The 17,818-nt window shown below is 48.9% G+C and overlaps 1 protein-coding gene across 1 annotated transcript; it reads right to left on the bottom strand.

The window, feature by feature from the left end:
- Nucleotides 1-1,581: 1,581 nt before the first annotated feature.
- On the bottom strand, nt 1,582-17,816 carry Ten1 (TEN1 subunit of CST complex). Its single transcript, XM_032911699.1, has 4 exons — nt 17,710-17,816; nt 11,560-11,694; nt 10,623-10,780; nt 1,582-1,960 (listed from the first exon to the last, which is right to left on the bottom strand). The coding sequence occupies exons 2-4, from the start codon at nt 11,646-11,648 to the stop codon at nt 1,638-1,640; spliced, it is 570 nt and encodes a 189-aa protein (XP_032767590.1). The 5' UTR covers nt 11,649-11,694; nt 17,710-17,816; the 3' UTR covers nt 1,582-1,637.
- Between the last annotated feature and the right edge of the window lie 2 nt (nt 17,817-17,818).

Below are 17,818 nucleotides of genomic sequence, written 5' to 3' on the forward strand. Positions count from 1 at the left end.
GCCCAAGCCAGTCCAAAATCAGGCAGTTTGATGGCCCCAAACTCATTGATCAACAGGTTCTGTGACTTTGGGTCTCGGTGAATGACCTGGTGGGAGTGGCAGAAACTCACTCCTTGCAGCAGCAGGGAGAGGTAGCTCTGTGGGAATGACTGAGAAAAGCCATGGAGCAGAAGGTGGCTTGCAGGAGGACTGGTGTGGCTTCACCCTTTCACATTCCCCTGGGCACCTTGACTATGTGCGGTGGGGGCTGTGAGGTGGGGGTGGAGTCCCTGTGCTTCTTCAGGTCCTGAGTGAGAAACTCAAACACCGATAGACAGCTTCTCTCTGAGGGCCACATCCAACAGCCTGCCAGGGAGGGGTCATTTAGGATCCTAGCCGCCCACTTCCTTTCCTGGCTCACTTGATGATATTGGGGTGCTTCGGCTCTTTCAGCAAGATCTCCCTGATGGCAGTGCTGGGAACTCCCTGTAGGAAGTACCAATGTGCACGAGGAGTCACTGGTGGCCAGGGTATGTGTGTGCGCACCTCACTGCTGCACTTCCCACTTCTGTACAGAAGGCCTGTCCAAGAGTGGGACCAGCACACTGTACATCCGCCGAGCTTCACAGAGCTGGACCCAGGACAAAGGCTAGTCAGAGGGCAGGGAGGTAGGGGCTGCCCCTTCATGGCTACCCTAGAAGTTGGGTGCAAGCCCAGGAGATGAGAACAGCTTTGGGCATTCCCTTGGGAGTTAGACAGGGTGTTGGGGAGAGCCCCAACACTCAGATCCAGCTTGATCCTCCTGAGGGCCACAAGCTGCCCAGTCACTTTGTTCTTGGCCTTACAGACCGCCCCTTAGGTGCCCTCTGCGATCGTTACCTTCTGGAATACATCCATGTCTGTAGAGCTGCCCCGGGAAACAGACCATATCTGGACATTTAAATTTCACAGGAGAATCAATCCCCTCTGCTGGACTCCAGTGCACACGACACCCAGCACAGCCCCAGTCCAGGCCCTCCCCATGCGCCCCCTGCCACCCATCTTGCTTGGGAAGATGGCTCAAGGCTTAGGACTGCTTCTTGCCCAGCCCAGCCTAATCCAGCTCCGGGCGGCTTCTCCAGTGCCTGGCTATAGAATACAAATACAAGAGAGTGGGTCCAGGCAAAGCCACTCACGCTGTGGGACCACAAGAATCTACCCATAAAAGCTGTACAGGGGAGGGTTGACAGCATGAGGCAGAGGTTAGGAATTGGTTAGGAGTTGATTCTGAGATCACAATCTTACCCTGGGCCACACATCAAAACCCTGGGCCTCGGCCTTGCCCATTTGGTCAGTCAGAACCTCAAAAATAATGAGCCCTTTGAGTCCTGGGTCCCTAGCATCCTCCCCTCAGCCTCCTAGCCCAGAATTCACCAGAAGTCCTCCCCAGGCTGCAGCTTCTGAGGCAGGCAAGCTGTCTGCTTGCGGCTCCCCCTGCTGGCTGCAGCCGGCTCTGCATCAGTGCACATACTTCGCTCAGACTCTTCACGAGGCATCCAGGAGGCCTTCGTGTGTCTCACAAGCCACAGCCCCAGGGTCCTGGGGCGGGGGTGGGGTCTCTTATTTGTTTGTTTGTTTATTTGAGAGATGGCGTGTGTGTCATGTAGCTCAGACTGGCCTTAAACTCCGCCCCCTCTGGCCTCTCCCTCCCCTGCACTGGGATTGCAGGCATGGTCCCCTATGGCCAGCTTGGGTGGGCTTTCTGGACAGTCCAGGGTTTGGGGAAGGGGCTCCTGCTCCCTGCTCTCTGGTTCCAGATGAAGGCTGTCACTGGGAAGAGGTTGAGGAGCAGGTGGAGGGGCTTGCAGGGCGCTGGCGTCTCCTATTGGCTGCTGCCTCTTCTGTAGGTGGAGCCTCTGCTCCAAGATGGCTTTTTCTAACAAGGACAGATCCATCCCCTCCACACAGGTGAGAAGTCGGGCCTTCAACACCAAAGCTCCCCCTGAAAGACAGAAGGTGAGGTAGCGTTACAGGGACTTCCTGGAGGGTCTGTGACACTTCACTGACGACTCTAGGTGTTCTCAGATTTGTTCACTCCTGAGGCACTAAGAGAGCAGGCCCTCTGTCTCCAGGAGACTCAGAACCGGACCACCATATATTCCACCCCCACTATTACTCCTTTGCCTTCCGAAAGCCCAGGGCTAAGGAAATACTGTTTGTCCTGGGGAAAGCCCTCTCCGGCACTCTGGGACCAGTGTCATGGAAGTTGGGGTGAAGAGAAACCATGTTTGATAAATCCGAGGGATGGGCTCCAGTAAGTTTGGCCTTGATGGGGTGAGCCACTCCCACAGGGCTCTTCACTTACACGAACGCAGCTACAGTGTGCACGCAGTTCCTTGACAGGGCAAAAAGGGCATTGGGTCCCCTGCAAGTGGAGTTTCAGGTCGTTGTGAACCACTGTGCAGGTCTGGGAATGAAGCCCATGTCCTCTGCAAGAGCAGCCCAAGAGCAGCCAGTGCTCCTAACCACTGAGCCATCTCTCCAGTCCCATCCTTACTTATTCATGCTCAGATTTATTTCATGTGTATAGGTACTTTTGCCTGCATGGAGACATGTGTGCCCATGTGTGCCTGGTGTCCCCAGATGACAGAAGAGGGTGTCACATCCTCTAGAACTGGAGTTACGGATGTCCTGAGCCACCATATGAATGTTGGGAATGGAGACAAAGTCTTCTGCAAAGGCAGCGAGTGCTCTTACTCTCAGCGCCATCTCTCCTGCCCCTCTAAAGGGTTTATAAGAGCTGCAGAACAGGGACAGGATCAGATGTTCACAACATCAAAACAGATGGTTGGGGGCTGGGGAGATGGCCCAGTGGTTAGGAGCACTTGCTCTTCTGGGGTCTGACTACTAGCCCCTATGTCAGTGACTAGTAAGCATCTGTAACCTAGGTCTAGCCTCTGTGGTAACCTGTACACACACACACACACACACACACACACACACACACACACACACACACACACACAAGCGCGCGATAAATAACTTAAAACAAACAAGTAAGCAGCAGTAAAAACAAAAAAACCCAAGTGAAGACAGAACAATGGGAAAAAAGAAGCCAGGCGTGATAGTGCACTCCTTTCAACCGATCTCTGTGAGTTCAAGGCCAGCCTGCCCTATATAGCAAGTTCTAGGACAGCCAGGATGATGCAGGGACACCCTGTCTAAAAACAAATGAATTGAAACAAAAACGGAGGGCATGGGAGGCGTTTGTGGAGAGCCCTGGCTTAGCGTGAATGAGGCTTTGATTTGATTGTGATACTATGGGGGTGGGGTGGGGGGCTCCACAATGAGATGTGGGAGACACAGAACTCAAAACAGGATCCCGTGTCAAACTTTTGGTGTGAAGATTTGCTTAAATATCACAGAATCCTAAAAAGCTTACACTTTTACAAGATTTAAACTTTTTTTAAAAAATTTATTTATTATATATAAGTACAGTATAGCTGTCTTCAGACACACCAGAGGAGGACATCAGATCCCATTACAGATGGTTGTGACCACCATGTGGTTGCTGGGAACTGAACTCAGGACCTCAGGAAGAGCAGTCAGTGCTCTTTTTTTTTTTTTTTTAATTTTAATTTTAATTTTTATTTTTTTTTTTTGGAGCTGTGGACCGAACCCAGGGCCTTGCGCTTGCTAGGCAAGTGCTCTACCACAGAGCTAAATCCCCAATCCCCAGTCAGTGCTCTTAACCACTGAGCCATCTTTCCAGCCCCCCAGACTTAAGCTTTTAAATTGGGTGTGAATTACCTGTGAGTGCGCATGCCCACAGGTGCCTGTGGGACACTGGCTCCCTGGAGCTGGGTTCCAGGTGGCTGTGAGCTGCCTATGTGGGTGCCGGGATCCAGGCTTGGGCCCTGTGGAACAGCAGTGAGTGATCTCAGCTGTTGAGCCAGCGCTCCTGCTCATTAATCTCACCAAGCTTAGTTGGCTTTATCTTTTATTATCTACAGAGTAAGTGTCCCCAGAACAGATGGCTTCTCGGTGGCACAGTCAGGCCATGGCTGGCGGTGCAGGTGCTTCAGCCCGTTCTGGATGGAGGAGGAGAGATGGGGGCGCGGGCGCATGTGTAGCATGTGAGGATGGCGGCCAGCCTGTGGCCGCAACTCTAACTGGGGTAGAAGGTGGGAGAACTCAGGAATGAAGCCTAGGATCCCAGCTCTTGACAGGGTGTGGCTGGAAAAAAACCCCATTTCAAAAAACAAATAGAGGGGTTGGGGATTTAGCTCAGTGGTAGAGCGCTTGCCTAGGAAGCGCAAGGCCCTGGGTTCGGTCCCCAGCTCCGGGGAAAAAGAAAAAAATAAATAGAGTGCTGTCTAGCACGTCAAGGACTTGGCTTTGACCTTCAGCACTGCCAAAAAACGAAAACTAAAAAAACAAAGAGGGGGGTGGGGGATTTAGCTCGGCGGTAGAGCGCTTACCAAGGAAGCGCAAGGCCCTGGTTTCGGTCCCCAGCTCCGAAAAAAAGAACAAAAAAAAAAAAAAAACAAAAAAAAAAAACAAAGAGGGACTGGAAGCTGGGTCAGAGGTTACAGCACACACTGCTCTGGCAGAGGACCTGAGTTCAGTTCCCAGCACCTACATCCAATTGCTCACAACCCTTTGACTCCAGCTCCTGGGGGTATCTGAGGCCTCAGGCTACTCAGGGTACTCACATATATGTGCACATACATATATACAGACAGACAGGAACACACACATACATGCACATTTAAAAGTAAAATAAATCTTCAAAAGAAGGGGAAAGACTGACACTTGCCTAACACCCACTCAGCCTACGATCTGAGCTCCCTCTAGCACCACATAAAACGGACACGAGAGCATATGGCTGTAATCCCAGCACTCAGGAGGCCAGGGGTCAATGCATGGCCAGTTTGTGGGGAGCCTGCTGTACAGGAGAGACCATTTAAGAACAGTAAAACACAACCACGTGCCTAGCATGCAGGAGGCCCAGGTTCAGGCCTCAGCATACGTCAGGTACCCGTGCTGCCCAGCTGTTTGGAGACCACTAGCACTGGCCTGTGCTCCTTAGCGGCAGCCACTCAATGACATCAGAAGTAGTCACCTCTCTGTTACCCCAAACCCCACCAACTTCTCCTCCCTCCCCACACTCCATCCTGTGTGCTTCTTCTTCTTCTTTTTTTTTTTTTTTTTTTTTTCGGAGTTGGGGACTGAACCCAGGGCCTTGCGCTTTCTAGGCAAGCGCTCTACCACTGAGCTAAATCCCCCAACCCCTGTGTGCTTCTTCTTATGCCCTCGGCTGTGCTGTGTCCCCCTCATCCAGTGTCTTTATAATGTTCTCACCTTTTCTCTGGGACTTAGCTAAACCTGGCTTTATCCACGCCAACAGGTCCTCCCACCCCACGTTCCTCCCAGCGCGAGGGGAGTCCAGAGGTCACCTAGTGCTTAGGTTTCATGCTGCAGCCTGTTCTTCCCGCTGATAGCCATTTACAGCACTGTTCACCTCTGTTCCACTTCTCTCTCACACACCCACCTTGCACCTTGGACTGGTTCTTCTAGAATCTTCCACCCTGCTTTAGAGACTTTGTTCTCGGTATCTTCCTGACCTTTCGCTCCCACTGCAGCCTTCTTCAGCCCTTGGGTGTCCTGGATTCTCTCATCTTCTCTGTCCCTTCAGCTGGCCCTAAGTACCTCCCTGCCATTTTCCTGATATTGTAGGACTCGGCCTTTGCCTTCCAACCTGCCTGCCTAATGCATCCATCCCTAGCCTCCTCCCTCCCTGGTCACATCCTCGGATGAGTGTAGAAAGGCCACAGACCTCGGAACAGATCTTCTAACACAATGATTTCAAAGTTTTATCTCAACGAGCAGCTTCTCTTCTCTGCCTAGAAAGTCTTCTGTGTCCTGGCTAACCTGGCTTTATACTCTGTGACAGTCATGCAGGCATTACCAAACATGGAACTCTCCTGCCTCACAACCTGTCTCCCCTAGAAGAATTCCTTTGCCTTTGTGTTGCCACCACCGAGCTGTGCCTACTTCCCCCAGCTTCCTTCTTCTTTTCTAGTCTTTACTTTCTGAGGTACAGCCTTGCCAAGATACCCAGGATGCCCTTGTACTCACTCTGTATCCCTGGTAGGCCTTGAACTTCCTACGTAGCTAAGATTACAGTCCTGTACCACCAGGCCTACTTGAATATTTCAAAACAGCTAGCAGAGAGGCTATTTTGAATATTCCTAGCACACACACACACACACACACACACACACACACACACACACACACACAAAATATCTACAGAAATTGACATGCCAGTTGTGCTGATGCAATCTTTCATTACCTGCCATGGACATGTGCTGAAATGTCACTTTGTGCCCCATAGTATGTATATATATTTGTGTCAATGAAAAGTTTTTATAATAGTTTTAAAAGATGAGAAAAGTTTGCAAGGCAGCAGTTGTGACAGTCAGTAAGCTTAGCCAAGGTATGACTATTACTAATTACAAAACAGTAGGGTGTTTAGAAACAACTCAGGGGGTTGGGGATTTAGCTCAGTGGTAGAGCGTTTGCCTAGCAAGCGCAAGGCCCTAGGTTCGGTCCCCAGCTCCGAAAAAAACCCAAAAAACAAAAAATAAAGCAACTCAGACAGGGACCCATAGGAGCCTTGGATGGTACCAAGAGGTGTCAGATCCCAGGAGCTGATCCCATAGCTGGCGTTGTTCCACACTATTCTTCTGGCTGGCTCTAGATGCAAAAACTGTGAGAAAGGTTCCTCTGACTGACTTCTCCTTTGTCCTCAGAACTTTCAACCTGGACTCAGGACACTGAACATGCTTGATGGACCTTTGTAACTGCCAGGACTCAAGGCCAGGCCCAAGGAGGATGAAAGCAGCCACAGAGTGCCTTCTGCCCAGGTGAGAGGTCAGGACAGGCACGGCACTCAGCTGGCTCAGGGCCCCAGCCACTGCTTACTGTTCAGTTCTTATTCTACATCACAGTGTCACATTAAAATACCCAGAAAATGCATATAAAAGTTATGAAGAGAAAATCAGACAGAAGCTGAGCACGGGCCTTACAGAGCACCAGACCAGCAAACTGCTCAACAAGGCAGACATGAGGGCGTGAGTACACACAATGAATAAGGAGGTTTTTTCCCCTAAGATAAAAACCCTTAGTGCCTCCTCTCGTGTCTCTCTCAAACCAGTTCTGAGGGCAGGAACTCTGACCTTCAAGTCTTAAATCTGTGTATGAGGAACTTTTATTAAATCCAAAATAATTAAAACCAGCACTATTTAATTAATGAATTAATTACATTAATTAAAGTGATGGGATGGGGTTGGGGATTTAGCTCAGTGGTAGAGCGCTTGCCTAGGAAGCGCAAGGTCCTGGGTTCGATCCCCAGCTCCGAAAAAAAAAAAAAGAACCAAAAAAAAAAAATAAATAAATAAAATAAAGTGATGGGATTAAAGGTGTGTGCCATCACTGCCTGGCTACTAAAAATCAATTTTAAAATGCTAAGAAGGGGTTGGGATTTAGCTCAGTGGTAGAGCGCTTACCTAGGAAGTGCAAGGCCCTGGGTTCGGTCCCCAGCTCCGAAAAAAAGAACCAAAAAAAAAAAAAAAAATGCTAAGGAAAGTCTAAAAGTTAGATGGCTGTGGTTACACATGCAAAATCCTAGTACTTAGGAGTTAGAGGCTGGAGGACCACAAATTCATGGGCGGCTGTACAGCGGGCTGTACAGTGAGAGACTCCGTCTCAAAGCAAGGAAAAGGGAGGGAGAGCCTCATGTCACAGCCGGGCCTAGTGGCACATGCATGTAATCCCAGCATGAGGGAGGCAGAGGCAGGACGATCACAGCTTTTAGTGTTTTCTAAAGATATATTTCCCTATGTGTATGAATGTCTGCATGTATGTGTGGGGTCTATGCACAAGCCTGTCACCTGCAGAGATCAAACAAGCATGTCACATCCCGTGAAACTGGAGCTATGGACAGTTATGAGCTGCCATGTGGGTGCTAGGAATATGTATCATAACAGGCCTGGCCGTCTGCAAGAACAACAGATGCTCTTAACTGGTGAGCCATTCTCCAGTTTCAACCACAAGTTTAAGGCCAGCCTTGGCTACACTACTAATTGGAGGCCAGCTCAGGATACATGAGACCCTGTCTCAATAACAACACACACTGAACAAATAAAAACGCATTTTTTTTTTTTTTTTTTTGGTTCTTTTTTTCGGAGCTGGGGACCGAACCCAGGGCCTTGCGCTTCCTAGGTAAGCGCTCTACCACTGAGCTAAATCCCCAACCCCATAAAAGCGCATTTTTTTTTTTTTTTTCTTTTTTTTCGAGCTGGGGACGAACCCAGGGCCTTGCGCTTCCTGGGCAAGCGCTCTACCACTGAGCTAAATCCCCAACCCCATAAAAGCGCATTTTAAATGTTTTTTTTTCCCTTTTCTTTTTTTTTTTTTCGGAGGAGCTGGGGACTGAACCCAGGGCCTTGTGCTTGCTAGGCAAGCGCTCTACCACTGAGCTAAATCCCCAACCCCCATTTTAAATGTTTTTTAAAAAAACTTAAAAAAAAACAAACAAAAAAAACCCACAGACACGAGACACCGGATGCTGTTAACCAGGTAAAGGACAACCACATAGAAAGACATCCCGGGGACCCACAGACACGAGACACCGGATGCTGTTAACCAGGGAAAGGACGACCACATAGAAAGACATCCCGGGGACCCACAGACACGAGACACCGGATGCTGCTAACCAGGTAAAGGACACTGGATGCTGTTAACCAGGTAAGGGACGACCACATAGAAAGACATCCCGGGGACTCTGGAAGGCTCTGGCTCAGTGGCCTACTATTCCCTAGGGTCCTGTACTCTCTCTCTCTTTAATCATTTTTGAAGATTTGTTTATTTTGTTATTTTATGCATGTGTGTGTTCTGCCTGCATGTATGTCCATGTACCACATACATGAAGAACCCATGGAAGCCAGATCAGAGTGTCGGGTCTCAGGGCCTGATGCTGTGGATGGCTCTGAGGCCTCGTGTGGGTGCTGGGAATTGAACTGGGGTCCTTCATCTGCAAGAGCAGCGCGTACTCTAAACTGGTGAGACTTCTCTCCAGCCCCCTGCACTTTTTAAATAAAGGTAAGTATTTAAATAAAATCCCTTGCTGCTTGCTGAGAGATGGACAGATGGACTCCTGACCACCAGAGGCAGGTTCAGCATCATGTGCCCGCAGAGCCAAGCACCTAAAGGCTGAGGCACGAGGATCAGCTGGACTCAAGACAAACCAGAAAGGACAATGTAATGAGACATTTTCTCCAATAAACAAAATTGGGAAGTACTGGAGGGAACTTAGTAACAGTAATTGCCTCCAGGTAGGATTAAAGGTAATCTCCGTTCCCTCCACCTCTGCACTGCTGGTGACCAAACATGGCCTTACCCATGCCAGGCAAGCACTCCACTACTCAGCCACATCCTCAGGCCCCTTCCATTTCTTTTTACTCTTTAAACTCTCTACAACAAACATTCATTCCTTTGATGAAAGAGTTGGGAACAGACACCCAACAATGCCCCCTCTCCATGACCCGGGAACTTGAACCGCTCCGTGACTCTTGTATTTTCTTTTTTTTTTTTTGGTTCTTTTTTTTCGGAGCTGGGGACCGAACCCAGGGCCTTGCTCTTCCTAGGCAAGCGTTCTACCACTGAGCTAAATCCCCAACCCCTTGTATTTTCTTTTAAAGCAGGGGATGGAACTCAGGACTGACATGACGTGTGCTGGACATCTACCACTTACCCATAGTTCAACCTGGCCTTTGAGGCTTTCTGTCGGACAGTCAGTCTGCTGCTCCAGACTACGTTTAACTCCTCCTTTGCATTTTTCTCTCACCTGGACTTCCTGGCCTGTTACCTCAGCTCCATCCTCTCTTGAGCTTGGCTTCCATGAAATAGTCATAAGGTGGAGATTAAGGGCTGGTGGGCATCTTAGGAAAGATCTAAGCAAACACCTCACATGCAGACCCTCAGGACCTAGGTCTTCTCTTTTGTCATGTCTCCATGTGATATCTCTTCACCAACCTTCTTTTTGATTTGGCATCATATGGCTGGTTCATTCCAGTCTAATCACACATGTTTCCCAAAAGTCCTTGACCTCCTGGGCTGATCTGTAACAAGGATAATCCTACTAGGTCACAGGACAGGCCCAGCCCATTCTTATTTTATTCTTTGGGTGTTGGCTGTGCATGCCATGGCACGCATGTGGACATCAGAGGCTAACCTTGGGAGTTGAGCCTTCCTTTCCACCTTGTTTGAGGTAAGGCCTTTGGTCTCTTGCCTCTACTTCCCATCTCTTTGTGGGAACACTGGAATCAGAAATCTATTGATTTCGGGGTTGGGGATTTAGCTCAGTGGTAGGCGTTTGCCTAGCAAACGCAAGGCTCTGGTTTGGTCCCCAGCTCGAAAAAAAAAAAAAAAAAAAAAAAAAAAAAAGACTGGCCTTGAACTCACAGAGATCCACCTGCCTCTGCCTCCCAAGTGCTGGGATTAAAGGCAGTTGTTCCAGGTCCAGTGCACTCTCAATTTACAGCAAAGACCCCAGCTTAGGAGCCAGGGTAAAGCAGGTCGGAGGCAGCACAGCTTACCCTCTATACGCTCCAGCTCCCCGAGAACCATGTACAGGAAGTTCACATGCGCCTTAAAGGGCTCCACCAGTTTGGTGCAGACAAGCAGCTGACACTGATCGGGTTTCTGTGGTGCTGTCAGGGTCACGCGGGAGTGAGCCATGTCATAGAGATACAACCTGGAGGGCACAGGAAGTGTGAGCATCTCGACTCCCAGACAAGCCCACTACCCAGCTCCAGAGGTCTGACGAGGCCAGCAAATACACGGAAGCCCGTTCTCGGCCTCCATTCGAGCTAAGAAATAAAGCATAAGCAGTAGATCTGAACACGTGTTCCCACTGTACAGACAGGGCATCTTTCAAGTTCTTCCTCTTGCTTTGAGTTGTGCACATTTCTTCAGTAACAAGGTCTCAGTACGTATCCCTGGCTGCTCTGGAACTCAGTATGTAGACCAAGCTGGTCCTGAACTCTCCTGCCTCTGCCTCCCAGGTGCTGGATTAAAGATGTGAACCAGCCACCGTGCCCAGCCCCCGTGCCCAGCCCCCATGCCCAGCCACCATGCCCAGCCCAGCCCCCGTGCCCAGCCCCTATGCCCAGCCGCCGTGCCCAGCCCCCATGTCCAGCCCAGCCCCCATGCCCAGCCACTGTGCTCAGCTTATTTCTTTTTTCTTTTGAGAAACTATATCACCAAGCTACCCAAGCAGGCCTTAACCTCAGATCCTCCTGCACCAGCCTCCCAAACTGGGGGGACACTGTTTTCCATGCTCAGTGTCACTTTACTCTCAGGTAATTGTGACATAACGATAAGCAACTAACACAACATTGTGTGTGTGTGTGTGTGTGCGTGTGTGTGTGTGTGTGTGTGTAATTAGGCGAAATTATATTAAAACCATGTGAATAGAGTGCTAGGAGGGGAGCTATTTAGCTGTCTCCCACCACGTGAGGAGATGAAGCTTACCTGCCAAACGTCCGCAGTGTGCTTCCTTCAGGGACTTGGCCATCACTGATCTCCCAGGGGAAGTAATAGGTCCCAGGTTTGGGCAGCATTGTTAGCACCAGGATCCAAACAGTTGGGATGGAATTGTGAAGATTCCTGATAAACCAAGCCAACCACAAGACATAAGAGACTTCCACACCTGGAAGACTAGGTGTTAGCATTTCTTCTAGGCTCTACCCCACAGTTACCTGGCAACAGGCTGGTATCTCAGGGGAAAGGGATGGCTCAGCACGGGCCCGCAGGGTACCCCCTCCACCTCACTTCTACCAAATATACCCTGGCTCTCTCACACGAGCCCCCGTAGGAGGGGGCTTTGAAAGCGAAAGTTTTCATTTTATTTTTTTAATAGGTTATGAGTTCACATGTTATATACGAGCCTGTTCACACTGACCCATATACACCATACATAAGTAACGTCTGCAGAGAGCACTGTCCCCACTGCAGTCTCCATCCTCTGTGGATTTCACAAAGCAGAGGACTGTGAAGGACACACTAGCGGGGTGGTGGTGGCACACGACTTTGATCTTAGTTCTCGGGAGGCAGGGGCAGGTGAATCTCTGCGTTCGGGGCCAGCGTGGATTACCAGAGTTGTTCCAGGACAGCCAGGAGTGCACAGAGAGACCATGTCTCGGAAAACAAAACAGAACAGAACAAAACAAAAGGACGCACGTATGTATTCGATCTCCGTGAGCGGGAGGGTCTCCATGGCTGCTCACCTCTGCCACCTGATTTTGATTTTATGTGTGTGAGTGTTTGCCTGCATGTGTTTGTACGAGTAATGGCCTGAGAAAGCCAGAAGAGATTAAAGGATCCGCTGGAACTCACGTTACAGGCATTGGTGAGCTACCGTGCGGGTACTAGAAATCCAACACAGGTCCTCTGGAGAGTGGCCGGAGCTCTTACCTGCTGAGACATCTCTCCAGCCCCTACTATTCGAGAACAGCTATAGATAAAACAGGGACAAAGGAGTCTGACTCATTAAAACCAAACACTGGCCACAACCTGGTGTCCTTGTCATCTTGTGTCTTTAACCCCAGCCTGCCCTGTCTGCAGCTTACCTGTAGCTCCGGGGGTAGAGTGCGGCCTAGCAGGGTTTGTGTTCCCAGCCCTTCCTACTCTGGATGTAATTCACTGCAGAACTCCCTTTTAAGGCTCTGGTTTTGGGTTTTTTTTTTTGGTTTTTTTTTTTTTGTTTTGTTTTGTTTTGTTTTTGGTTCTTTTTTGGGATCTGGTTTTGTTTTTTAAGGGTGTATTATTGTCTTACTTGCTTGTATAACCATTGCCTGTGGAGGTGAGCCGACATCGGATCCCCTGGGACTGGACTTACAGAGGTCTATGAGCAGCCATGTGAGTGCTGGGAACCTGGGCCCTCTTCACGAACAAAAAGAGCTCTTAAGTACTCTAGCCCCTTAGCTTTTTTTTTTTTTTTTTAAGATTGTGTGTGTGTGTGTAGGCCAGAAGAGGGTGTCAGTTTCCTTGGACTGGATCTGGGCAGTTATGAGCCACCTGATGTGGGTGCTGGGAACTGGGGTACTGAACTCAGGTCCTCTGCGAGAGCAGCAAGTGCTCTCAACTGCTGAGCCAGCTCTGCAGCCTTTGAACATTTTCCTTTAAAGGCTGGGTTTCACTCTGTGGTGAACCCCATAGAGTGGGTTCTAACTCTCCTCCTCCTAGCTCGGCTTCCTGCATTTATAGTATGACTACTGCATGAAGCTCTGTGGACATTTGACCCCAGATTTCCTGCTTTCAGAATTACGCCTGTAAGTGTCTGTTATTTAGGTCACTCTGTGGCATTCAGTCTGTGGCAACAGCCCGGGCAGATAACATAATAGTACTTCTGAGGCCAGATTAGGTTCAGATGAGCAAGACAGCTGATAAAGGACAGAACCAGTCAACAGGAAAGCCATGAAAAGAAACAGATCAGAGAGGAGCTCACATGAACATCAAGCTGTTGTAACCGTAGTCAACCTGTTTGTGGGACACTTGTACTTATTGGTGAGTAAAGGATGACTCCACAAACTTTCCTCAAACAGCTCCAAAGCAGAGAGAATAAATAAAGCTGACCCACAGGTGACAGATAAAGCAACTGACAAACTCGAACTAGAGAATCTGGGGGAAAGGTGGATTGCTTCTTTATTCTCTCACGGAGAGTCCTGACTGCACACACACACACACACACACACACACACACACACACACACACTTACTTGGTAATTGGTGGTCAGACTACAGAACTCACTATAAATGGTATGAAAGGTGACCTCTCACGATAACCAACAGAAGTCAGTCTTAGGTTCGCCCATGGTGTCACACTGAATAGAAAGTTGCCTTGCGGTAGCCTTTATTTCCAGTCTCCTCCTTCTGGCTCACAAACTCGGGACCTCTACCTGAGCTTTCCCTGACACTCAAACAGGTTTTATTCGTTTAGTTTTAGACAAAACAAAACAAACCACATGGCAGCTGAGTGTTAGTGGCACACACCTTAATCTTAGCACTTGGGAGGCAGAGGCAGAGGCAGAGGCAGAGGCAGAGGCAGAGGCAGAGGCAGAGGGGCAGAGGGGCAGAGAGGCAGAGAGCAGAGTCTCAGAAGCAGAGAGGCAGAGAGAGAGGCAGAGGGGCAGAGGGCAGAGAGGCAGAGAGGCAGAGGCAGAGAGGCAGAGGCAGAGAGGCAGAGGGCAGAGAAGGAGAGGCAGAGGCAGAGAGGCAGAGGCAGAGAAAGAGAGACAGAGAGGGAGACAGAGAGACGCAGGCAGAGGCAGAGAGGCAGAGAGGCAGAGAGGCAGAGGCAGAGAGGCAGAGAGGCAGAGGCAGAGGCAGAGGCATCTCTGAGTTTGAGGCCAGCCTGGTCCACAGAGTGAGTCCCAGGAGAGCCAGGACTATACAGAGAAACCCTGTCTACAAACACACAAACAAAACCAACCGGCCAACCAGCCATGCAGCTCTAGCTGGCTTGCAACTCACAACATTATGTAGTAGACCAGGCTGGCCTCGAACTTACAGAGATCACCCTGCCTCTGCTGCCTGACAACGGTCTTTTTTAAAAAGATGAACTGCATTTATTAGTGGTGTGTGCACATGTATATGCATGTTTTAGCACACAGGCGAAGGTCAGAAGACAACCTCGCAGAGCTGGTTCTCTTCTTTCAAAAGCTGTATGTGGGTTCTGGGCTGACCTCAGGCCTGTGGGCTTGCATCTCAGGAGGAAAGTGCCTTTGTCTATGGAGCCATCACAGCGGGCCACTGTGAACAGCTTGTTTTGTTTTCCGGACTTATGTGACCCTTATTTTATATCAGATATTTTTAAGGATCATCTCTTTTGACAATGGGTCCTTTATTTCTAACTACTGTCCACCCCGTACCCCCACATTGATTTATCTCATTCACTGCAGTGTACTTCGTAATTTGATTTCAGATAGCGTGATTTTGCTCACCGGATTATCAACCCCCTGAGGGCAGGGATCCTGATGACTGTGTTCTCTGTGGGCTTTTTTAATTTATTCTTATTCTTTTTTTTTTCTTTTTTCTTTTTTTCAGAGCTGGGGACCGAACCCAGGGCCTTGCGCTTGCTAGGCAAGCGCTCTACCACTGAGCTAAATCCCCAACCCCTATTCTTATTCCTTATGCATTGCTGCTTTGCCTATGTCTGTGTGAGGGCATCAGATCCCCTGGAACTGGAGTTACAGACAGTTGTGAGCTGTCATGTAGGGTCTGGGAACTGAACCCAGGTCTCCTGGAAGAGCAGTCAGCGTGCTTAACAACTGAGCCATGTCTCCAGCCCATGCCTGCCAGTTTCGGGGCGTTATTAACTATGAATGGATAAATAGATCCATGAGAATAGAAATTAAGACACCCATCCCACACTTGCTGGGCACTGAGCAAGGCATACCTTGCTACCCACACGACTATCTGCCAGGATCTGCCTTTATCAGCATGTGTAGCAAGCTCTTCTTGGACGGTCCACTCAGATTGATGGCTTCAATATTAACTGTGGTCCACCCTCACAGGCTATCTGGATCCCCTTGCCTTGCCATTGCCAATTTTGTACTGATTCTTTTGCTATTTTTGCTGTTGTTGTTGTTGTTTCAAGACAGGGCCTCAATATGTAGCTTTGATTGGCTTGGAGCTCATTATGTAAACCAGACTGGCTTGGAACTCATAGAGATCCACTTGCCTCTGCCTCATAAGTGGTAGGATTGAAGGCATAACCACACCGCCCAACCTGTACTGTGTTTCTTATACAGTTATAATTAAAACTCATGGTTGAAAGTGCTTCCTTAAATCAAATTAACTGTTCCCTGCAACCCAGGTTGGTCTTGAACTTGGGATCTTCCTGCCCCATCTCCTGAGTAGCTGAGATTCCAGGCTTGTGCCGACAGGTCAGGTCAAACTTCTGATTGTCACTAAGTCTCACCATACCTTTCCCTCTCTGAGACACTGCCAAAGGTTTTCCATGTGGCCTTTTCCCTGTACCCCAGGAAGCAACAACCTTGGTTTTATCTCACCAGTAACTTGTGTTAATTGTATTTGGGATCCAAGCTTTGGCTAAGAGGAATAAAATTCACAATAATCAAACTAAACAACCCATCAATGCCTAAGAGCCCTTGAAAATATCCCCAGTAGACCCTTGCTCAGGCATATGGAGCCTGAGTCAAAGGTACAGTCAACAATGATTTGGTCTTTAACTTTTCAGAATTTTCCTCATTTTCCCTTTTGAACTTAATACACTTTGTGGAGCTGAGGATATAGTTCAGAAGTCTATCTCCTGCATCAAGAAAAAAAAAGTATATTAAAATATTGAATTTTTGGAGCTCCCTTAATTTTTGTATTCAAGATAAAGCCTTCATTTATTTTACCTGTTCTCAGCACTGTTAATGAAAAAGGGTCTTACATACATCGTTACAAGGGCAAGTTAGAGTGGTAAAGAAATGTAGTTCTTCTCTGGGGCATGAAATCAAATGAAGAAAGAGTGCATTTTACTTAGCACTTAAAGGCTTTTTTTTTTTTTTTTTTTTTTTTAAGATTTTATGAGTACACTATAGCCATCCACAGACACACCAGAAGAGGGCATCAGATCCCATTACAGATGGTTGTGAGCCCCCATGTGGTTGCTGGGAATTGAACTCAGGACCTCTGGAAGAGCAGTCAGTGCTCTTAACCACTGAGCCATCTCTCCAGCCCTTAAAGGCTTCTTGAAACAAGACATTACACACGCAGCCCAGGCTGCCTTCATTCCGATTCTATACAACTGACAATGATCTAGGACTTCGAGATCCTCAGACCTCCACTTGAAGTTGCAAGCCTGTGCCACTGTGCCCAGTTTATCTTGTGCTTTGAGATCAGATTTTGGTTTTAGCGCAAGCTAGACATCTCCAGCCCACTACTTAGTATTTCTTAAGGAATAAGAACTAAAAACCAAACTGGTGGAAACTGACTGTCTCTGAGGCTAAGGAACGCTTTGTTATAAATCCTACACTAGAACTTCTTAGGCGTGTGTACATTTTACAGCTTCGATAACGTTGATAAATAAGTCTAGATTTCAAAATTTCTAAAATCTGCCAGTTTAGGAGGGAAAAGTCGTGGATTATAAAATGTAGAGAAACTGGACCTGTTCCCTCTCACTTTAAATCCAGGTTCACTACATAAACCCGGGAGCTTCGCAGGACCAGGGCCTTGCATCCTGTGCCTCTGAAGTCAGTCAAGTCGGCAATATTTTTAGCCAACGACAATGAACCCTTTCCCGAACGTGACCTTTGTCCTGGTCCCCTTTTGCTCCTATTTGGTTAGGTTCCAGTAAAATCAACAGTTCCAGTAAATTCCCCTATTAGCCTCTTCACTCCGCCCGAGACCCTGAACACCCACTCCCTTCTGGTTTCCTAGGACTGTTCAGCGAAGAGACTCTCCCCCACCGCACCCCTGCTCCACCGCCCAAGCCTGAAAGTAGGTGAGCCCCACAGCGCAGGCGCAATCCCGCCCCTCAAGACCCTGACCAATCCGTTGCGCGAGTCTCCTGGGCTCCTTTTCGCCCGGAAAGATCACGTGAACCTGGTGAAGTGACCTCTGGAAAGAGCCCTACTCCCCTTCCAGTACCACCGGGGTTTCTTGACCTTCTACCTTGCTCTCCTTGGCGAGGAGCCGCTCAGGGACCTCCCCTGGCCCGCAGCAGGGGATTCGTCCGTCCGGCGGGCGGTACCAGCGTCGGTGATTGCAGCCGGTCACGTGA

Source organism: Rattus rattus, chromosome 9, assembly GCF_011064425.1.
Source record: "Rattus rattus isolate New Zealand chromosome 9, Rrattus_CSIRO_v1, whole genome shotgun sequence".
NCBI classification, from domain to species: domain Eukaryota; kingdom Metazoa; phylum Chordata; class Mammalia; order Rodentia; family Muridae; genus Rattus; species Rattus rattus.